Source organism: Tursiops truncatus, chromosome 17 (assembly GCF_011762595.2).
Source record: "Tursiops truncatus isolate mTurTru1 chromosome 17, mTurTru1.mat.Y, whole genome shotgun sequence".
NCBI classification, from domain to species: Eukaryota; Metazoa; Chordata; class Mammalia; order Artiodactyla; family Delphinidae; genus Tursiops; species Tursiops truncatus.
Window position 1 is genome coordinate 65,997,811 of NC_047050.1, and position 23,192 is coordinate 66,021,002.

The 23,192-nt window shown below is 47.5% G+C and overlaps 1 protein-coding gene across 3 annotated transcripts; it reads left to right on the top strand.

The window, feature by feature from the left end:
* Positions 1–17,280: 17,280 nt before the first annotated feature.
* Positions 17,281–22,614, top strand: MYC (MYC proto-oncogene, bHLH transcription factor). Of its 3 annotated transcripts, none has more exons than XM_019931999.3 (3): positions 17,281–17,899; positions 19,596–20,361; positions 21,576–22,614. In XM_019931999.3, exons 2-3 carry the CDS (start codon positions 19,605–19,607, stop codon positions 22,136–22,138), a joined length of 1,320 nt encoding a protein of 439 aa, XP_019787558.1. In that variant the 5' UTR covers positions 17,281–17,899; positions 19,596–19,604; the 3' UTR covers positions 22,139–22,614. The 3 variants fall into 3 exon arrangements, with proteins under 3 accessions (XP_019787558.1, XP_004327360.2, XP_073650856.1); XM_004327312.4 differs by having other exon boundaries at positions 17,291–17,899; positions 19,593–20,361; XM_073794755.1 differs by lacking the exon at positions 17,281–17,899 and adding an exon at positions 17,917–19,007 and having other exon boundaries at positions 19,593–20,361.
* Positions 22,615–23,192: the final 578 nt, after the last annotated feature.

The window sequence follows — 23,192 nt, forward strand, 5'->3', positions numbered from 1 at the left end:
GATCCATGGGAGAAGAAACAGATATACCTCTTGATCAGGAGCTGCACCGGCATGTTACAAGGGGCACGAATTCTTATCATTTCTGCAATCTGTCTTTCATGTGGTGTCATTTAATCCCATTCTCCTTGATCCTTAGAGCAGTTATGTGTGGCCAAGAGAAGTTCAGTGGAACAGTTTCTTGTCATCTGTTTGCAGCCATTGGTAAGTAGAGTCTTGGGGTAGGGAAATCAAGCATCAGCAGTTCTCATTAGGACCCCTGGTATCTGCAGAAGACCACAGACCTTGCAGACATACATCTGAATCCCAGCTCTTTCACTTATCAGCTCTGTCACCTTTGCCGAATTTTACCTCTCTGCACCTCAGCGTGCTCCTTTATAATATAGGGATAACAGTAACAATGTTCAAGTGTCCTTATAAGGATAGAATGTATATAAGGCAGTGTCTGGCCCCGCCTCCATCCCTCTGTCCAGCATAGACTTGACTGTAGGAGAGGAAAACATCACCGTGCAAATCTCACTGAATAATTTGCAAGCTCAGTGAAACATCACAGCTCTGCCAGAAGGGGCAACTCAGAGCAGCTTCCGGTTCTGCCTATTCTCTTGAAGGACCGGACCATCTTCTGTAGAGTCTGAATTGAACAACAGTTAACTAGACACCAAACTTCAGGTTAAGACACCCAGTTAAGATGGTGCTACCATTCTCCCTTTATGGAGAGCCATGCATGGAGAGCTTGTCACGTAGCTATGGAGTGAGAGAATAAGGGTTAGAACCAGACTCTTGGACCCCGAGCCCAAGCTGGCAACTACAGTTATTGTCCCCACCCCTAGCTATGTTATCCTCCAACACCCAGCCCCCGCTCAACTACAGGCTCAGTTCCAAACACAGTATAGTCCTTGATGGAGACTGGGGTGCCCTAGCGACAAACTCGGAGCAGCGTTTGGTCACTAAGGTTCTACGTTGAAAACTCCAAATACCCTTTACTTTCCCCAGTGGAACTATTTCCAACATTGTTATTCCAACTGCCCTTCCACCTCCCCCAAGAACTACAGTTGGTTTCGAAGCAAAACATTAGGGAGTAAGATAATGAGAGTTTGAAATTACCAACATGATTCAACCCCAAAGCTCAAATGGAAGAACTTACAGCTTCCTGTCTTCCCCCACTGATAGTCAGCATCTCTAAGTCACCACTGAGGAACGCAGGAGAGGTGTGAAGATGCAAAATCCTACACTTGCAGAGCTGGAAAGGAGCTAGTGCATTGCATCGCTAGTCCAATGCTTTTATTGCACAGATGCGGAAAGGTAAGCCCAGGGAGACCAGGTGACTTGTCCACAAGGCTAAGTGGAAATGTGAGAAATCCAAAGTGCTTATCTGCCCAGGACGGCCTTTGACAAGTCCATTATGAGGCAGTAGAACACATAATGTTATTTTGCAGAAAAGAGAATGAGTTAGCAGATCAAGGGCATCCGGAGTGTCTGGGCAAAAGCTGGGAATAGGACTGCCTTCTGACTCCTAGTGCATCACGTAGACAACAAAGACTCTGTCTTGTCATGACTCTGACTCTTTACTGTGTGTCTTTAGGTAAATCATGACTTCTCTGAACCTCAGTTTTCTCATCTATAAAATAGGGATAAGTACAGTCATACCACAGAGCTGCTGGAGGGATTATAATGAAAGAATGGTAATCATGCTCCCTGCTATTTATCCAAAGGAGCTAAACACCTATGTGCACACAAAAACCTACACACAGATGTTTATAGCAGCTTCATTCATAAGCTGCTTGCTTATGCTTTGCCAAAACACGGAAGCAACCAAGATGTCCTTCTGTGGGTGGATGGATAAATAGAGTGTGGTACCTCCAGACATGTCTGTTATTCAGTACTAAAGAGAAATGAGCTAAGAATGCATGAAAAGACATGGCAGAAACTGAAATGCATATTACTAAGCGAAGGACACTAATCCAAAAGGTTATGTAGTGTGTGATTCCAACTACGTGACATTCTGGGTAAAGCAAAACTGTGAAGGTAGTAAAAATATCATTGGTTGTAGAGCAGGGGGCTGGGGGAGAGGATGAATAGATGGAACACAGAGAATTTTTAGGGCAGTGAAAGGGGCCATCATGATACCATGATGATGGATACGTGTCATTACACATTTGTCCAAAACCATGGAAGTACAACACCAAGAGTGAACCCCAAGGTAGACCACGAACTTCGGGTGATTATTATATATCAGCGTAGATTGATCCCTGGTAGAAGTGTACCATTCTGGGGAGTGTTGCTGATAATGAGGGAGGCCATGCATGAGTATATGGAAAATATACTCCATATGGAGTATATGGAAAATCTCTGCATCTTCCTCACAATTACGCTGTGAGCCTAAAACTGCTCAAAAAATAAAAATCTCTTGAATTTTTTAATTTAAAAAACTAGTAAAATGAAATTATGGTGCACCAAGCTCTTGTTGTAGAAGGTAGCGTGTAGCACACACTGCACGAGTGGTAGCTGCTTGTATGATGATTTTAGTTCCAAACCCCAAATTTTTACAAAACATTACTTAGTAATGGAATATTACTTAGCCCTAAAAAAGAATAAAATAATGCCACTTGCAGCAACATGGATGGACCTAGACAATGTCATACTAAGTGAAGTAAGTCCAACAGAGAAAGACGACTATCATATGATATTGCTTATATGTGGAATCTAAAAAAAAAAAAAGATACAAATGAACTTATATACAAAATAGAAAAAGACCCACAGACATAGAAAACAAACTTATGGTTACCAAAGGGGAAGGGGAGTAGGGGGAGGGATAATTTAAGAGTTTGGGATTAACAAATACACACTACTATATATGACAGATAACCAACAAGGACCCACTGTATATAGCACAGGGAACTCTACTCAGTATTTTGTAATAACCTATAAGGGAAAAAAATCTGAAAAAGGATAGATAGATAGATAGATAATGTATAACTGAATCACTTTGCTTTACACCTGAAACTAACACAATATTGTAAATCAACTGTACTTCAATAAAAATAAATTAAAAAAAAATATTATGCTTGGGCTTCCCTGGTGGCGCAGTGGTTGAGAGTCCGCCTGCCGATGCAGGGGACGCGGGTTTGTGCCCCGGTCTGGGGGGATCCCACGTGCCGCGGAGCGGCTGGGCCCGTGAGCCGTGGCCGCTGGGCCTGCGCGTCCGGAGCCTGTGCTCCGCAACGGGAGAGGCCACGGCAGTGAGAGGCCCGCGTACAGAAAAAAAAAAAAAAAAAAAAAAAATTATGCTTTACCTGGAGTTTTAAAAAGGCTTTGATTGGCTCCCTGGCCTCCATTCAACTCCTTTTCTTTTTCTTTTTCCACAGAAAAAGTAATTTGAAGTGTCACTTTAAACACATAGAAATTTTGTTTGAGCTCTGATATAATATCTAGATGATTTATTCACAGAAGGTAATCCACTAATTCAGGCACCTTGTTTCATGGCCCAAACTCTTTCCAACTCATACAACTCAGCTTTAGCCACTTCACCAGGGACAAAATCTAAGTGCTGCTTTCTGTGACGGAGATCCCCATTTTGATCCTAAGTAGCAGAAAAGCACTAGGTTTTGTTTTTTGTTTTGTTCTTCCCAGGCAGCCTAAAGGAACACAATTCACAATCCACGTGAGAAAGCCTTACCTCTGGGTGTGTCTGAGTCTGTGTTCCCAGTAGACCTTGGGTCCACTCCCTTTCTCCTGATCTATCGCTATGCTTAAATAAGTTATGCAGTCCTATCTCTCAAAAATTCTCACCCATCAACACATTTCACAGCAAGAGGCTTTGTACCTAAAACCTTTGACCTCAGAATTTTATCTTATCCCCTTCCTGGGTCATCCGAGACATTTCTACCAACCCAATGGAGTACAGGTGAGGCTAAACAAATATGTGTTGAAAGAAAGAATGACTAAATATTAACAGGTAACATTTATTGAGTATTTGTGATGTGCCAGCAGTAGGAGCACATTATATACATTATCTGATTTATTCCTCCCAAGAACTCTATGAGGTAGATACCATTATTATTCCCATTTTAAAGATAAGAGGACTGAGGCTCAGATTTTGGACCCAATTTATAGAGCAGGGACAGCAGGATTTGAACCTGAGGGCTTCTTTTCTCTGACCACTCACTGCCCACTTCATGAATCATGAACATGAGAATAAACAGGCGAATGGATTACTGGTAAGAATGTCCCAGGGGCTTCCCTGGTGGCGCAGTGATTTAGAGTCCGCCTGCCGATGCAGGGGACACGGGTTCGTGCCCCGGTCTGGGAGGATCCCACATGCCACGGAGTGGCTGGGCCCGTGAGCCATGGCCACTGAGCCTGTGCGTCCGGAGCCTCTGCTCCTCGACGGGAGAGGCCACGACAGTGAGAGGCCCGCATACAGCAAAAAAAAAAAAAAGTAAGAATGTCCCAATTCTTTCTTCAGGTTCTTGGCCCTCAAATGGCTATGCATGGGTCTGTTGATCTTCCCTGACATCCTATTTCAACTGTTTGATTTAACTGATATCTTTCAGGAAGCCAAGGTTGGCTAATCCCATTTGCAAGGAAAATTCAGCTTTTTTTTTCTAAATCAGGAAATCTACCACAATGGATCACATCTTCCCAGTGACTTAATCATCATTTTTGCTCTCCAGTTTGGAAGTCTCTATTCTGCCTTCTTCACACTGCCTGAGTTTGAATCCCAGCTTCATTGTTCACTAACTGTTTGATCCTAGGCAGAAGATTTAACCTTCTCATGCAGTAGTCACCTCTTCTGCAAGGTATAAATAAGAATGATATGCATCTGAAGGGGTTGCTGTGAGGTCTAAGTGATGAATACATGTCAGTGCCTAGAGGAAAGTCTAAAGATGGAAATCTTCTCTCCATCCTCTCAGTGTGTCTCTGGAATTGCATTTGTAACCTCATCTGGAGACGAGGGACAACATCTCCTTGTGAACGAGGGAATATGGACCAAGTGGGTCTCCTGCTTCCCCCTCCCACTCCCCATCCGGGGTTCCATGTTGAGATATCCCAAAGAAATAAAATATTCCCCTGGTAAATTAAACTAAAATAAAATGTTGGAAGACTCTTAACCTCCCAGGGTTCGCTAAGGCTCTTCCAATCACGACACTTTCCATCTTAAGTCCCATCACACACTCCGGGCACAGCCTCCAGCAGCTCTGACTGTCTACCTGCAATGTGCAGATCTTTTCATTGCACTGTCAAGTGTAGCCCGTCATTTACAGGGGAGCAGGCCTCTATTCTGAGAAGGTGTAAAAAATGAGCTTCAGAGTAATAGTCCGGCGTATGTCCTTCTGCCTCATCTGCAAATCCCCTTATCAGCAGTTTTATTGACGCTGTTCAGGCCACCTCACTCTCTTATCCTCACCAACAAATGCCCTCATTCAGTCTTTCTTGGGCTCCTGCAGGAAAATGCACCAATAATGTAGTATCTGCTTTCTTAAATTGGCATATCAATTAAGATGTGCTTCCATTGTTTGTGTAATTATTAGATTTGTCCCCACTGTTAATCAAAGAAATGCAGATTAAAGCAAAGCTTTTCTTAGAATGATAATATTCCCAGTGCTGACACTGTCATCTATATTGGGGGCAGTCTAAATCACTACAGTATCTTCTCTCTGCTAGTACTTTAGCAATGGACATCAAGGGCCTTGCAAATGCCTCTGAGTCAGTAATTCCACTTTTGTGACTCCACCTTGAGGAAATAATCCTAAACACAGAAAAAAACCTTTGTGCCCCAAGATGTTCAAATCAGTGTTATTTACCATAGCAAAAGCGATGAAACAATTTAAACATTTTTTAAAAAGGAAATCGTTACGTGAGTTATTTTATAATCACTTCACAGAATACTTTGGAGTCATTTAAAATTATACTTTCAATTACACTGACAATTTTGTAATATCATGTGAAATGGGGAAAAAAGCAGAATACAAATGTACATGTACAGTCTAATTATAAGCATACAAAATAAAACCTTTTGTTTAAAAGAAAAATGAGAAAATATAAAGACACTAATAAATGAATGTTGTTATGGTAATGGTTCAGAGTGCTGTGAGAGTGAATAAGTGTTCAGATTTAGACTGGAGGGTCAGGGAAAACTCTCAGAGAATCTAGAAGTTAGCCAGGGAAAAGGACTACTCGAGGCAGAGGAAAGAGTGTGTGAAAAGGTGCTGAGTCAGGAAAAACACAACAAATGGGAGTTACTGAGGCACTGGCTACTGGGTATTAACTACGCATCTGAGTCTTCTTTCCAGATTTGCATTTCTATCCAGAACTGGGAACTAAAATTTCCTTGTATATAATAAGGGTTAATGTCATCCTCTAAAAAGAAAGCTTGCAACTAAAAGTCTGACCTTGGCATGTCATGGGGAAGTGTGGTAGTAACAGCACTTATCTCACGCAGTTGTCATGGAGCTAAGGATTCCTCCACTTAAGCACTTAAAACAGGGCTGGCAAATGGCCAACAAGCACATGAAAAGATGCTCAATATTACTAGCCCTCAGGGAAATGCAAATCGAAACCACAGTGAGATACCGCTTCACACCAACTAACACGACTATAATAAAAAAGACAGATAACAACAAGGGTTGGTGAGGTTACGGAGAAATCAGAATCTTCATACACTGCCGGTAGGAATAAAAACGGGTGCAGCCACTTTGGAAAACAGTTTGGAAGTTCCTCAAATGGCTAAACATAGAGTTACCATGTGACCCAGCATTTTCATCCCCAAGAGAAATGAAAACCCATGTCTACACAAAAATGTGCATAGGAAAGTTCATAGCAGCATTATTCATAATAGTAAGAAGTAGAAACAACCCAAATGTCCATCAACAACCCAATGGATGAAGAGATAACAAAAATGCGATATATCCGTACCATGGAATATTATTCATTAATAAAAAGAAATGAAATGTTGATAGATGTTACAACATGATTATTGGAAACATTATGCTAAATGAAAGAGACTGTCACAAAGGACCACATATTGTCTGATTCCATGAACATGTAATGGCCAAAATAAAGAAATCTGTGGAGACAGAAAGTAGAGTACTCAATGCCCTGGGCTCGGGTGTTGATGGGAAATGGAGAGTAGCTGCCAGTAGGTACAGGGTCACTTTTGAGGGTGACGAAAATGTTCCAGAATTGATTGTGGTGATAGTTGCATAACCCTGTGAATATACTAAAAACCATTGAACCACGCACTTTTTTTCTTCGGCCGCTGCCTCACGGCTTGCACGATCTTCGTTCCCTGACCAGAGATTGAACCCACACCCTCAGCAGTGAAAGCATGGAGCCCTAACCATTGGACAACCAGGGAATTCCCTGAACCATGCACTTTAAATAGGTGAATTGTATGATATGTGAATTTTATCTCAATAAAATTGTTATCAAAAATAGGGTCAGACAGATGGGCACATGGTATATGTTTAATGTTGGCTAATATCATCATTATTCAATAAATATTTCTTAAATACCTCTTTTCTCAAGATGAAATTTTTCCTTATAATGAGAGCTATGAATCGACCAGGAAATTTTATAAATCAGGGGTCATAAACTCAAAGGCCCACAAAGACCAGGCAGAAGCCAGAAAGAGGTCATCAATAAAGTGAGGGTGGCCAGCGTAAGGGAGTGGTAGAGACTGAGGCAAAATGAAGAACCCAAGCCCCTTCTGAAACAGTTGACTGCTTGTCACCTCCATCCACATGGGAATCTAGGCCCCAAATTACCAAAGCTGACTTTTCAAGGGAAGGCAGACATTCAGATTTTTATGTGAAACCTATCAACTTCTAAGTATTGGCACCTGTTTTAAAATGTTATAAATACTGAGAAGGTCAAACCTTATATCTGAGGCAACATAACAGCAGGCAAATTGTGGTCTTCAAGCCAATTTGCTGTCTCTGCTCGAAGTACTTTAGCGTGATTCCCAAAACGGTCCCCTACCCTCCTCCTTCCTCCCTAAATTCTGGTTAACCCTTCACCTCCTCTGTCAACATCTATCCAAGCTACAAAGAGAGACAGAAGAATTCACACATAAATAAAGAGTCTCAAAACATTCTGGTAGATACCAAAGTAAGGGTAGGGTAGCGAGGAGAGGGGTTTGGGGCACATAGGTTTTGATCCCTAATCCAATTAGAGAATCCTACAACAGAGTTTTTGTTCAAAGACCAAACTTAATTTGCAGTCGTTTATCTCCAGTGAAGCCAGTTTTCATTAATTTCCAGCACAACATTCAGGTATACTGGCCGGAACTTCAATATGTTCTTATTTAGTGTTTAATCCTTTAATGCATGAAAACAAATTATTTCAGTTTTATGCCACAGTGTCTGCAGCAAGCATCCAAACGGGGCACCCCCTGCCTCTCCTCCCACCCAGTCACTCAGAGAGGTGTCAATATAATTACTTAAGGAGTTGAAAGGTAAAGAGCAAGGAATAGGAAGGGAACTGAGCCCGCAATTATGTAGTAATGCTTAGACAGGGAAGCAGATGGCTTGCCTTGTATAAATTGTTATTTATCCACGGAATTCCCCTCTGCCTATTACCAAGTCAACCCTTTTAAAAAATTCTTTGTTGGGCCTGTGAGGTCCCCTGGCCAGTTTCCAACATCGACTCCATCTCCCATATCCCTCCCTGCAGAGACGCAGGGAGGGTGAGAATTCCAAGATGGCCCGCAGGCAGCAGGCAAGGGTTTCTCAAGGCACTGATGTTGTAAATATGTTTGGACTGAGGTCACAGAGAGGAGTCCACTGTCTTTTGCAGAGCGAAGGCAGGGGGGGCAGCGACCGCCTGCGTGTGCAAGAAGAAAGCAATGAGCAGGTCACCCAGCCTCTGCTTCCCCCTCAGTAATAAGACCTGCTGCGCATAGGCGCCCACCAAGATGCCAGCTCAGGCAACACGGCTCGGAACTTCCTATGCACGCTCTCACAGAATCTTTGCATAAGCCCCCGAGGTAAGCGATAGCACTCCTATCTGGAAAAAATGAAGAAACCAGAAGCTGTGAGATAAAGAATTCTGCTAATCCTAATGACAACGAAACAGCTATGAGTTTTGAGGACAGCTCGTCTTCTCAGTTAACCTTCAGGACAGCTTGGGGAGCAATTATGGCTGTCACCATTTTCTACAGATGGGGAAACTGAGGCTCAGTTCAGTGAAGTCATCTCTCAAAGGCTCCACACCCAAAGTCAATGCAAGAATTGACTTACAGGGGCTTACAGGGATTCCTAGGACTGCCAAGCTGTGTTCTTTCCTCTGTGCACCACAAGTGCCTCTTCCTCTGCCCTCATCCCCTCACCAAACGCAAGAGTCTACTTCCCAACACAGATATTAGCTGCCTCATGGAATTTTCCAGCAGAGAGAGAACCAAGCCCCTTGGAGGACAGGACTCATCAATTTCTCTGTATCCGCTGTCTTGACACTCACGTTGCCCTTGATCCCTTGCCATTATACACCAGGAAAAGGGTAGCAGTGAGAAGTAAAGTGTTCTCTTTGACTCCTCCAGCATTTTCTAAAGGAAATTGGCCCTGGTCAGCAGTAGCAGCAGCAGAGACATGGCAAGTGCTGGGCATCAGGGTTGACTGGGGCTTGTGGTAGAGCAGATGCAAAAGGAATCTCTGAATCTGTGTGAGTTTGAACAAGTTCCTACAAGACCTCAGTTTTACCCATCTGTAAAATGGAATATTAATCTACACCTCATAGGATTACTATGGAGATATAATGAGATAATGCAGCGGCTTTCTAACATTTTTAACTGACAGTTAGAGATGCATTGCATCTCACATTATAACCAAATCCATACAGAGAAAGAGAGAGAGGATTCATAAAACCATACTTTGTAACATTCTTTGATTGCTTTAATATCTTCTATGCTAGTCCACTTTTGTGAACTACCCCCCCACCACCAATTCAATTGAATTCATGACCCAGCAAAGGGTCATCACTTTCCCTGTGAAAAGTCTGACACGAGCTTCTCCCTGGCCCAGCTCCTGTGACCATGTCCCCACACCCCACACATCCCTTCCTCTCTTCAATTCTGGCTGGGTTTTCCTCTGGGTGGGATTATAAAATTGTGAGGAAAGAGGCCTGCAGGGGGTGCTGTTTTAAGCTGTTGTGAATTTCGGTTTGGTTTTTATTTTCTTGCTTTTGTTTTTTGGTCAGTGAGTCCAGTTCTACTCATCTGGATGACTTCTGTCTTTATCCTCTTCCCCAACTATCTTGGGGCCTCACCTATCGTCAAGCACATACGAACAAGGCCCACCCATCAGTGGAATAGAAGCAAGGAGGAATTCTCAAAGCTTCTCTCTTTGGATTAAAACTGGGCTGAGCTGGGTATGTCTTCCTCTTGGGAGCTCCCTCTAATAGTGTTCATTCAATAAGCATTTACGGAGGGTCCACCATGTGTCAGGCACTGTGCTAGGCCCTGGAGATCACAGACTCCGTGAATGGCAGCCCTGGACTTGGGCAATGTGGAGGCTTTCCTGGTGGATGCCAATGTGAATAAGACACAATCCATCCTGGACTTTCCTGGTGGTCCAGTGGTTGGGACTCTGCATTTGGGATGGGGAGGTGTGGGTTCGATCCCTGATCAGGGAACTAAGATCCTACATGCCGTGCAGCGCAGCCACAAAAAAAAAAAAAAAAAAAAAGGATACAATCCGTCCTGGCCAGAAGCTTCTGAGCCAGGAGTCACAAAAACCCATAAGAGCAGTAAACTTTTAGATTTTCTATCACAAAAGAATGAGGGAACTGTTAAGAATCTCAAGGGAAGGGGAAAGTCATCAGGAAAAGCTCCTAGAAGGACATTCTTTAGCTGGCTTACTAACATCTAAAAGCAGAGATCTCAGACAGGCAGCCTGAGGGCTGAATCTATTCCACAGGCAGGTTTTGCTTCTACATATAACTTTTTAAATGAGTTGCCAAGATTCGAACATCTGAAGTTCCACCTTCCCTGAAAAACTGGACACGTTTCCACCAAAGGGCCCATATTGAAGGGCAACACCCCATAGATGCTGAGCAGCTGCTGCAGCTTCACACAGGCAAAATGTTCTCCCGTTTTTCACAGTCCCCACCACTCCCTATTGCTTCCTCATCAACATTCCCTGCTGGGTCCCTGTAATCATCCTAGTTTGCAAACCTTGATCTAAAACTTGATGGGGGAAATGTGGGTTCAAAGTTAGAAAGAGTTTCTAAATCTGGTTGTTAGGCTATGCTTTAAAGGAAAAGCTTTTTCAATGTCCGGGTCAGCTCTCCAGGACAAGAAAACAGTTGCAGATTCCAGCAGAAGCCTTATCCGGCCAGGAACCAAACTACTTCCTTGTGCTCCGGGGCTCCCAGGACCACACCCTGGTGGTCAGCCACTGGACAGCACATGAATTCAGTCAAAGGAGGGAAATTCTAACATAATGCCTGGATTTGTATTAAATAAGAACAATGCATAATTCAACCTTTCAGATCTTCCAGAACTTAGCTTTTTCTGGATGAAGGGGTCTATAAAATGGCATACGCTTGGAATGGTCAGTCGGTCTTGCAGCAGATGGAGACAGGAGAGGGGTGGGTTAGGAATTAGTCACCAAACGTTATGTAATCTCTTCGGGAGGAGAGACTCCAGGTCCTCCTCTGTCCAAAGTCAGGCTTGTATTCATCCACCATTTTTCATGCTTGATGAAGTGATAGGGGACAAAAATGTCATGGAACTCTCTGGGGAGCACCATGAAATACTGATACATTAAACTTAAAAGAGCTCGAGCCAGGGCTTCCCTGGTGGCACAGTGGTTGAGAGTCCGCCTGCCGATGCAGGGGACGCGGGTTCGTGCCCCGGTCCGGGAGGATCCCACATGCCGCGGAGCAGCTGGTCCCGTGAGCCATGGCCACTGAGCCTGCGCGTCCGGAGCCTGTGCTCCGCAACGGGAGAGGCCACAGCAGTGAGAGGCCCGCGTACCACAAAAAACAAACAAACAACAACAACAACAAAAACAAATGTTCTAATGACCGGTAGTCCCATTTTACCGATGAGAAAAGTGAGGTTCAGAGAGATCATGCAACTTGTCAGATTTAGCAATGAATGAATGAATGAGCAAGACTAAACGGAGTGGGACACTAGGAACTGTTAGGAGCCCACTGCAAGCCGATTCTAGCAGCTACCTGTAGCAGGTGAAAGAGGAAGGAGAGGCAACAGGGGAAACGGAAGAAGCAACTGGAAATGTGGCAATAACATCCGGAGAAGGTGGAGTTACCCTGGGATTCTCACCTTGACATATCAGGGCTGATACCCTTCTGCTGCGGGGCTGTCCTGGGCACTGTAGGAATTTAGCAGCATCCCTGGCTGCTACCCAGTGTATGCCAGCAGTAACGGCCCTTTGTAACAACCCCAAATGTCTCCAGACATTTTCAAATGTCCCCTGGCGGCAAAACTGCCTTCAGTCGAGAACCACTGATTTACAAAAGAAGCAATTATTTCCAACAGCCATCAGTTTCCCTGGCAGCAGCAAAGTCAAAAAGGAAAATGGGAAAGGGCCATTGGCTTTGGTGATCCACGGTCTCTAGGTACGTTCCAGAAATTTCCTTCTGTAACAAAGTCCATTTAAAAGTAGTTACGGAGGGAACAGAATTTAAAAATAAGAGCAACCAAGGGTGAGCTACTCTCAGAAAGCCAGGAGATTTGGTTTGGGATCTCCACAAGCCTGTAAAAGGAACAGGCTCCTAGCCCCCTGGCTTCCAGACGCAAGTCGAAAAGCAAAAGTTTCCCCCTGTGAGTCTCCTTTTCAGTCATCTCCACCTCCAACCCAGTGAGGGTCCATCCTGGAGACAGATGTTGCCCAAAAGGACCATAGCGAAGACAGGCCAAGTGAGCGAAAGTGTGGAAACTTCTGAGATTTGCTTGGGTTTGGCACTTACGGAACAATAAACCGAGCCTTTGAAGAGGCTAAACAAAGGAACCATTTGTCTACTCTAGCAGCTACAAAGTAAGGCAGGATTACAGCGAAGCACTCAGGAATAAAAGAAGAATGCCAAGCTAGAGAGGAGACTAGAGTTTACTGAGTCCAGCTAGGACCCTCCACCAGAACCTAAGGTCAGTCGGTAAGAAAGCAACTGAACGTACCCAACGCGACACAGGAAATGCAGGGTCTAGAGCTTTATGTTAAAAATACTTGCTAATTTTTTTCCTTCTTGGCTGCTTTAATGTATGCAGTACGCTAGAAGCGAGAGTAGGTGGGGCAACATTGAAAAACATGCATTTTTAAAAAGACACAAAGATTTTCTTCGCTGCCGTTTTTGATATCATTCTTATGAATTAATGATGCCAGCTCTTATTTGCTTGTCTGCTGGAGAGCTTTCCTGTACTCCTCTCATCGGGACACATGGTCGGCATTAAAATGCTTGTGAGACTTTCTATTCCTCTAACGTTCCCTGGCTAGCTTGGATTTTAATCTAACAGCCCTTCTTTCCAAATAATCTTTCTGCTGGAGCTACGTATTTCTCATTCTTCCCCCACCCCTTCCTTGACAGGCCTCAATGACTTGAAGAGTTTTTGAAATAACATGCCAACCACCTTTGAGGGGCTTTCTGTCTCATCTCCAGGTTGGAGCTAGCTTTTTGATCACGGGGGTCCAGTTTCTTTCCACTACTCTTATCTGTGGAAGACCCACAGGAAACTTTCTGAGGGGTGGGAGAAGAGATATTCAAAGGAGGGGTGGGGTACAGGGAGGAGACATGTTATGTCATACAAGTCACACATTCTGAATCTCTCCATTGTGTGTCTGCAAAGAAAGGAGAAAGTCTGGTCAAGTTGTTCATTCTTTCTGTACTTCATTTTTCCTAAGTATGAAAGTGACACACGACTGTCACTGTGAGAATATGCAGTTGTGAGAATGAATGACTCTTAGTTACACCATCCGGAGGAAAATATGTTCCCTGTAGTGACACAATGTTCTCTTCTGTGAGGCAATCTTACTGGACTGTTTACCTGGAGTCCCAACCCTGTGGGTGATAACAGACTTGCCTCTTCTTTGAAACCCAGCAGCACCCAAAAAAGGAAGGAGAGACACAGCCTTAGAATCTCCTTAGACCAGCAAACCAGGAATATTCACTTAATAGACACTTTCTACTGACTTCCAAAAGGAAGCGATAGAAAGACTGAGGTTGTCCCATAAAAAGTTTTCTTAAAAGACAAACTTCATCAGCTGTCTTCAGGTGATCAGGTTCAGAAACTCTTTCCCTTTTTTTATTCCTTTTTCTACTTATAATGTTTCTTTTACAATAACATACATCCCTTTGGTAATCTCGAATGATATTATTAGTTTCTATTTACCCTGCCGTTTCTCAACCTAGCAAATGTCTCTTCTAGGTCAAATGGTTCTTAAAAATTACTAAAAGAAAGATAGTGAAGTCCCTTAAGTCAAGTCTTGCTGAGATGTGACTTTCCATTTCCTCGGCTGTAAAATGGGATGGCTCCTACCTTACTTGGAAGTACAAAATAACTCCAGGCTGGGGCTTCCCTGGTGGCGCAGTGGTTGAGAGTCCGCCTGCCGATGCAGGGGACCCGGGTTCGTGTCCCGGTTCGGGAGGATCCCACATGCTGCGGAGCGGCTGGGCCCATGAGCCATGGCTGCTGAGCCTGCGCGTCCGGAGCCTGTGCTCCGCAAAGGGAAAGGCCACAACAGTGAGAGGCCTGCGTACGGCAAAAATAAATAAATAAATAAAAGGTCCTTTACACTTTGTTTCAATGGAATCTCAACCCCCCCCCCATCATTATGAAAAGATCTGGCTATTCACCTTTTTTTTTCATTTAAAAAAATAATAAATCTAGTGTCTTTCTCTAAAACGTGGTCGTTAGAAGATGATGGCTTTCTAAGATGTGTAGACTAAAATGTGTTTTGCTGCCTTAGAGTTTTGCTGGAAAGTTTTTTCGTGTGTGTACTTGTTAATCATTTCGCGTTGCCCATAGATAGCATCATTTCTCTATAGGGTGATGCTCATTGCCCATAAGTAGTGATGGATCCATTTTCACCACCACTTATGCGGTTGAAGAGCCGCCTCTGAACCACTTTTCTCTCCAGCGATTCCTCTTCTTCCGCCTCTCCGCAGTCGGCCTGAAGGAATCTGAAGAAGGTGGCTGGAAACTCATTTTAAGGAACCGCCCCATCCTTCGCCCCGCTGGGTACCCTGCACTCCGGCCGCCCCTGCCCCCTCCCGACCCGCACGCCCTCGGGCGGCATCCGGACGCAGCGTTCGAGGCTGCCGGTAGAGGGCACACTTACTTTACTTTCGCAAACCCCGGGCTCGAGTGCAGCCCTGGGAGGGGGCAGGGAAGGACGCTTTGCAGCAAAGCCCCGACCAGGGATTGGTCACTCCCCGCGTTTGCGGCGAAGGCTTGGAGGTTGGAGTAATCTGCAATCCTTAAAACTGAATTGTGCCGTGTACCTGATTTGGAGGAAGTCACTACTCATTTAACAATTGAACGCCGAGCAGCAAACTCAACGGGTAATAATCTATCTCGAACACAAGCATGTTATACGCGAGCCCCTCCCTGCCCCGAATTTTTTTCTCTTTTGGAATGAGGGGGGAGGGGCGTGGAAAAGTTTACTTAAAATGCCTCTGGGTGAGGGACCAGGGCTGGGGAAGATTGCCTCTGTTTTTAAGGCCTTAGTGTAATGCAGAATAGCAAATCCCGAGGGAATATGTATTGTATACGAAATATAGATTCACTGAGGGAGCGAGCAAGTCATGTGCCGTGTTGGGCAAAATTCTAGGTCGACGTGTACGTGAAATGTACATAGACGTACGTGGATTAGGCATACGCACTTCACTATGGTATTCAGAAACAAATTTATAGTCAGTGAACTAGGAAATCAATGCCTGAACTTCGGCCAATTTTTAATTGGCGCAAGACACCACCCCTCCAGAAAAAAAGACACGGAAGTAATACTTGGCCCCTCTCCTTAGATCAGAATCGATGTTGGGGTTTGTTTTGGTTTTTTTGGGTTTTTGTCCAATAATAAAGAGGAAAGCAGACCCAGAAAGGAAGTCAACGTTCGATTTGTCCGAGGAGGAAAGAGTTAACGGTTTTCTTCACCAGGGACTCTGCTGACTCCCCAGGGTGGATCCACCAGCTCGCCTCCTTCCCTCTTCTGGGGAGTCTGGTCCCACGGCTCGCGCCCACCCCCTCCCCAGTCAGTATCCTTCCGTCTAGCGCCTTTGATTTCCCCCAAACCTGGGAGCCCCAGAGTGGTGCAAACCGACACCACGGGGCGCAAAGAGGATTCGTCTCTTTTCTGAAACCCGGCTGCAGAATTGGGAACTCAGAGTGAGAGGCGCGGGCGGGGGACTGGGGGTGCAGACCGGCCGAGAGCGGGCGGGGGAGGGGCCCCCGCGGCGCGCACCCGCAGGCGCGCTCCTGCCTTACTCCAGCTCCGGAACCCACAGAAGGATCTCAAGGATTAGCGCGTACTGGGGTGGGGGGCGGGAAAGCGGGCTCACGCGGAGATCCATGTAGGTCTGCGCGGGCGGGGCCGGGGTTGGGGATGGGGGGTCGTCTGCGGCTTTGGCGGCGATTTGGGGTATTCATTCTGGGTGGAAGGTACCCAGCTGAGATAGCTGCACACACACAGAATGCATAACACCCCCCAACAAATACAGTGGGTGTTTATTCATAACGCGTCCTCCAAGTATACGTGGCAGTGCGTTGCTGAATTATTTTAATAATTCCAGGCATCATTTTCCTCCCTATACCTCTGATCGTTTATCCCCATCGACATTCAATGCCCCACACACTCAGAGCGCGCGCCAGTCAATACCCCCTTCCTTCCTCCTCTCTTCGTAGGACTTATTTTCCAAATGCTACCCTTTTCCCGGCCTTAGGGAGGCGCCCGTCCGCCCGGGACGTGCGTGGCGTGGCCGTGGGTACACGGTGTATGCTCAGCGCAAAGAGTTCAGCTGTTCTGCCCGCGATGATTGAAGCACAGAGGACAAGTATGCTGTTTGCCAAACAGAGCGCTGCCCCAGAGGAGCCAGCAGCAGAGAAAGAGAGAAGGTTTGAGCGGGAGCAAAAGAAAATGGTAGGCGCGCGCAGTTAATTCATGCGGCGCTGTTAACTGTGTTTACATCCGAGAGCTCGGCGCACTGGAGTGCCAGGCTCAAAGGGCTGAGTCTCCTCCCCTCCGGCCCTCCCTCCCCACCAGCGCCCCTCCCGGGTTCCCAAAGCTGAGGGCGGGGGAGAAAGAAAAAAGATCCTCTCCTGTGAATCCCCGCCCACCGGCCTTTTATAGGCGAGGGTCTGCGCGGCCAAGGACCCCCGGGCTGTGCAACTCGCGGCTACCCCTGCTGCCGCCGCGCCCCGGCCGCCGCCTGGCTCCCCAACTGCCTCTGGAAGGGCAGGGCTATTCAGAGGCTTGGCGGGAAAAAGAGAACAGAGGGGAGGGGCCGTGCCTTAGCAGTATAAAAGCCGGTTTTCTGGGCTTTATCTGACTCGCTGTAGTAATTCCAGCGAGAGGCAGAGGGAGCGAGCGGGCGGGCCCTCGAGGGTGGAAGAGCAGAGGCAGCCGAGCGAGCGGAGTCGCGCTCCGGGCGCCCGGGGAAGGGAGATCCGGAGTGAAAGGGGGGCTTCTGCGCCTCGGGCCCGGCCGCCCCCACCCCACCCTTCCCGCCGACCCCTGCCAGCGGCCCGCCACCCGCGCCGCATCCGCGAAACTTTGCCCACTGCCCGCTGGAACTTACAGCACCCGAGCGACAACACGACTCTCCGGACACGGAGAGGCTCTTCTGCCTATTGGGGGAGTCACTTTTCCCCGCCACTGCCCACGACCCGCGCCTCTGAAAGGCGCTCCTCGCCGCTTTTTGGACGCTGGATTTCCTTCGGAGAGTGGAAAACCCGGTGAGCACCCGGACCTATTGGCCTTTTAATTTATTTTTGCTACCGCAGTAATGCCGCGATGAGTCGAATGCCCGGATCGGTGTCTTTTCTCCCATTCCAGCGCTATTGACACTTTTCTCAGAGTAGTTGTGGTTGGTCGGGGTGGAGTGAAGACGAACCAGAACTGGGTCGGGGTACAGTGACTTGTCAAGATGGGAGAGGGGAAGGCAGAGGGAAAACAGGGTACGTTTTTGAAAGTAGCCTTGAGAGGTTTTTGCTTATGTAGATGGACGCTGACCCCGGCCGGTTGGACATTCTTCCTTTATTGCATTAATTGCTTTTGGCCTTTGGGGAGGAGAAGAGAAGGGTATGCTTCTCGGTGGCAGAAAACCCTTTACATCCTGAGCTCCTTGGAGTAAGAATTACATATTGCCGTGTGTGAGCGAGAGAGCTCCGCAGCCTCTGACTTTTCCCCGTCTCGGAAAGGGCATTTAAATTTCGGCTTACCGCATTTTTGACAGCCGGAGACAGACACACTGCGGCTTGTCCCGCCCGCCGATCCCCGCGGCGTTTCCAATTCGCCCCCGGCTCCTTTTAGAAGTTGGCATTTGGCTTTTAAAAAGGATAATAAAATTAAAGATCTTGGTCTACAGAGAGGTTAGGATTTGGTGTTGGCGAGGCGCGGGGAGGGGGTGAAGGAGGCTGGGGCAAAGATGTGTCCGATTCTCCTGGAATTACTGACTCGGGGGGAAACGAGGACAAATCTCTGCACCCAGCCTTGGCTCCCAGGCCGCCTCTGGCGTCCCCGCGCGGGTGTCCCTGCGCCCCGGAGATGCGGAGGACGGCAAGGAGTGGGGCTCGGGGCTTTTCCAGAACAGCTGCTACCCTCGGCGGGTGAGGGGAAGACGCCTGGCTCTGGGCGCGGAATCGTAGCAGGGTCTCTGGCGCAGTTGCGGCGCCGTATTGGGTGTTGAAGGGAGGTGTCCCTGTTATTATTTAACACTCCCCTTTTATGTATTGGCGGGGCGGGGCGGGGGGGGCGGTTAAGGCTCGAAGCTGAGCTTGCCACTCCAGCCCGCGAGGGAAAAGAAGAAAAGCCGGCAGAGGAAGGAAGGGGGGCGCGCTGGGGGTAGGGATGCAGGAGGCGGAGAAGGGAGGCTGGGAGGGGCGGTGGCGCCGGCGGGGGAAGGAGCGCGGCAAGGGCGCGAGTGGGAACGGGTGCGGCGCGAGGGGCCCCGGCGCGGGAGGGGGCCGCGCGCAGCCGCTCCCGCCGTGGCGCCTCTCGCAGCCTCCTTCAGGTGGCGCAAAACTTTGCGCCTCAGCGTTTGGCAGATCGTATTCCTCCCCCCCCCGACCCCGCGCCGCCTCCCCCGGCCTGTTAAGGAGGCCAAAGCCGATTTCGATTGCTCGGCGGTCGCCGGGCCGACTCCCGGACTTGGCGCTCCGGGCTCCCGGGGGACGGAAGCTGCGCGGGGGCTACGGAGCTGCTTCGCCAAGTGTGTGTCTGAGATAGTAGAGGGTCACCCAGAAAGGGTAAAAGGGTGCCTTTTTGTTTTGTTTTGTTTTGCACCCCCCCGCCGGCCCCATTTGGGAACAGCGCTGGAAGGGGAGTGGTTCTGGATTGTGGCGCGCGCGGCGCGCTGCGCGGGATTTCGGCACCAACCAAGACCCCCTTAACTGAAGACTTGCCCCCGCCTTTGTGTGCCCCCTCCAGCAGGCTGCCGCGATGCCCCTCAACGTCAGCTTCGCCAACAGGAACTATGACCTCGACTACGACTCGGTGCAGCCTTATTTCTACTGCGACGAGGAGGAGAACTTCTACCAGCAGCAGCAGCAGAGCGAGCTGCAGCCGCCTGCGCCCAGCGAGGATATCTGGAAGAAATTCGAGCTGCTGCCCACCCCGCCCCTGTCCCCGAGCCGCCGCTCCGGGCTCTGCTCGCCCTCGTACGTCACGGTCGCGTCCTTCTCCCCCAGGGGAGACGACGACGGCGGCGGCGGCAGCTTCTCCTCGGCGGACCAGCTGGAGATGGTGACCGAGCTGCTGGGAGGAGACATGGTGAACCAGAGCTTCATCTGCGACCCCGACGACGAGACCTTCATCAAAAACATCATCATCCAGGACTGTATGTGGAGCGGCTTCTCGGCCGCCGCCAAGCTCGTCTCGGAGAAGCTGGCCTCTTACCAGGCTGCGCGCAAAGACAGCGGCAGTCCGAGCCCCGCCCGCGGGCACAGCGGCTGCTCCACCTCCAGCTTGTACCTGCAGGACCTGAGCGCCGCCGCCTCCGAGTGCATCGACCCCTCGGTGGTCTTCCCCTACCCGCTCAACGACAGCAGCTCGCCCAAGCCCTGCGCCTCCCCCGACTCCGCCGCCTTCTCGCCGTCTTCGGACTCTCTGCTGTCCTCCGCCGCGTCCTCCCCGCGGGCCAGTCCCGAGCCCCTGGCGCTCCACGAGGAGACACCACCCACCACCAGCAGCGACTCTGGTAAGCTGGGACCCTCCAGGCCCAGGTTAGAGGGGGTGGCTGGCTGTCTTTCCTATTCTCACTGGCGACCACTTCAGTTAACCCTGCTTTTTCTCTTTTCTTATATTTGGAAAAGAAATGGCAGGCCTGGAAGGGTCTGGGAGCTCATCATCCCTGAAACACTGGGCTTTAGTGTGCCTCCCATCCCTTCCCCTAAGATCGCCCTAGTAGCCAGCCCCCTCCTCTTCCCTCCCTCCCCTTAGGAATTTCATTTGGGTTTTTAAATCTTCTAGCTTATCTAGCAACTCTATCCGCTCCCTCTTACCCCTCTTAAGCATTTTAATTGCCCTGGGGGGTGGGGGGATCGTGATGAGGTTAAGAGAGGATTGATCTCTTCGAGAGTGAATGAATTACCTCCCTTAACTTCTGAGAAGCTGTTGGAATTTAATGGACTACAGATCAACAAAAATGAAGAGGAGCAGTGGACAGAAACTGGGCAGCCACCCACCTGAGTGCTATAAGCCAGTGAAAGTGCCTTAAAAATGTATGGACTGAGGAATTGGGATCTTTTCGGCCTCTTTTGAACACTTAAAATCAAGTCCTTTCCAAAACTGTACTCCTTTTTTCCATCCCCCACCCCCTAGGACTTTTGGCAAAGCTGCAAGACCTTTTTTTTTTTTTTCCACTTCCAGTAAAATAGGGATTGCTAAAGTCATACCAAAGATTTGCAGCTATCATTTGCAACACCTGAAGGGTTCTTGGTAAAGTCCCTTGCAAAGAGGAGGTGCTTGGGAATGTGCTTTGTTTGGGTGTGTCCAGCACCTCATTAAGTCTTAGGTAAGAATTTGCATCAATGTTGTATCCTGGTAAATTGTAATTTTCTTGTCTGTGCCATAAACCCAGCTGTCATTTTCCTCCCTGAGACTGTCTCTTCATGAGAAGAAGAGCAGAGACGATTGGCTAGTTCTCTGGGGATAACTTTGTGCCAGGGTCCTTTTTTTTTTTTCTGGCCGTGCCACACAGTGTGTGAATCTCAGTTCCCAAACCAGGGATGGAACCTGCACCCCCTGCATTGGAAGCATGGAGTCGCAACCCCTGGACTGCCAGGGAAGTCCTCCGGGTCCTTTCTTACCTAATTATGCCTTGTATTTGTACACAGTATTGATTTAATCTGGTCATTGATTGCTTTAAGGAAACCGTGGCTAACTGGGCGATCGCTTTTTCTTTTCTTACAGAGGAAGAACAAGAGGATGATGAAGAAATTGATGTTGTTTCTGTGGAAAAGAGGCAGCCCCCTGCCAAAAGGTCAGAATCGGGGTCACCCTCTGCCGGAGGCCACAGCAAACCTCCTCACAGCCCGTTGGTCCTTAAGAGGTGCCACGTGTCCACCCATCAGCACAATTATGCAGCGCCCCCCTCCACTAGGAAGGACTGTCCCGCCGCCAAGAGGGCTAAGTTGGACAGTGGCAGGGTCCTGAAACAGATCAGCAACAATCGCAAATGTGCCAGCCCCAGGTCTTCGGACACCGAGGAGAATGACAAGAGGCGGACACACAACGTCTTGGAACGCCAGAGGAGAAACGAGCTGAAACGCAGCTTTTTTGCCCTTCGTGACCAGATCCCGGAGTTAGAAAACAATGAAAAGGCCCCCAAGGTAGTTATCCTTAAAAAAGCCACAACATACATCCTGTCCGTCCAAGCAGAGGAGCAAAAGCTCATTTCAGAAAAAGACGAGTTGCGGAAGAGGCGAGAACAGTTGAAACTCAAACTTGAACAGCTACGGAACTCTTGCGCATAAATTGACCGATTGGAGGGAGGAACTGGAATGAATCCCTCATGAAATTCTCATTTGTTACTAAGGGAAAGTGAGGAAGAAGATTCCTTCTGACGGAACTCCCGACGTATGAACTTTCTGCATATGCATGACCAACCTCACAACCTTGGCTGGATCTTAAGACTGAAAGGTTTAGCCATAATATAAACTGCCTCAAATGGGACTTTGGGCATAAAAGAACTTTTTTTATGCTTACCATCTTTTTTTTTTTCCTTTAACAGATTTGTATTTAAGAATTGTTTTTACGAAATCCTGAACTTTATCCAATTTTCCTTTGTAAATATAGCCATTAAATGTAAATAACTTTAATAAAACCTTTATAGCAGTTATACCATAATTTTTTTATTTAAGTACATTTTCCTTTTTAAAGTTGATTTTTTTCTATTGTTTTTAGAAAAAAATAAAATGCCTGGCAAATATATAATTGAGCCAGATCTTCAGTTGTGAGTGTTTTGTTTCTTTTCTTTTCTTTTTTTTTTTTTTCCTCATTCTCTTTTCATCAATGACAAATTAACAGAATTTGGCCCTTAAGGGAGTGAGCTTTAGAAGATGGGAAGAGAAGTTATTTAAGAAAGGGTGAGGGCTTTCCTTTGTTCTAATGGGTCTGGGGCCTTAAGGTCTTTAAATTCTCAGGGTTATAAGATGCTTCCTGGAGATTTGTGATAAGGGCTAGAGTTGATACTTCAAAGAATGAAAGGGCAGTAAGCTGGTGAGGGTTAGAGGTAGGCAAAAGGGTTAAAGATAACAGTTAAGAACACAAAGGGGGGTGAGGACTGGGGTTTGGGAGGAACATGAAGGAAAAACTGGAGTTTCCATGCCATTCCCCAGCTCCATTGCAGGCCAGGGGTCCTGCCCATTGAAACAGTTGATGGGGGAAGAGCCGGGACCAACTTTTCTGCTTGCCTGCTCCTACCAGGTGCTCTGGGAGGCAAGTTATTAACCCTATTTTACAAACAAGGGAATATAGAAGCTCAGAGTGGTTATATAACTTCTCCTCAGCCACACAGTAAAAGGCTGA

Excerpts from the sequence above, each read along its gene's own strand:
- MYC (XM_019931999.3), top strand. The coding sequence starts at position 19,605 with ATGCCCCTCAACGTCAGCTTCGCCAACAGGAACTATGACCTCGACTAC. Across the intron at positions 20,362-21,575 it reads CACCACCAGCAGCGACTCTG|AGGAAGAACAAGAGGATGAT; the intron begins GTAAGCTGGGAC and ends CTTTTCTTACAG.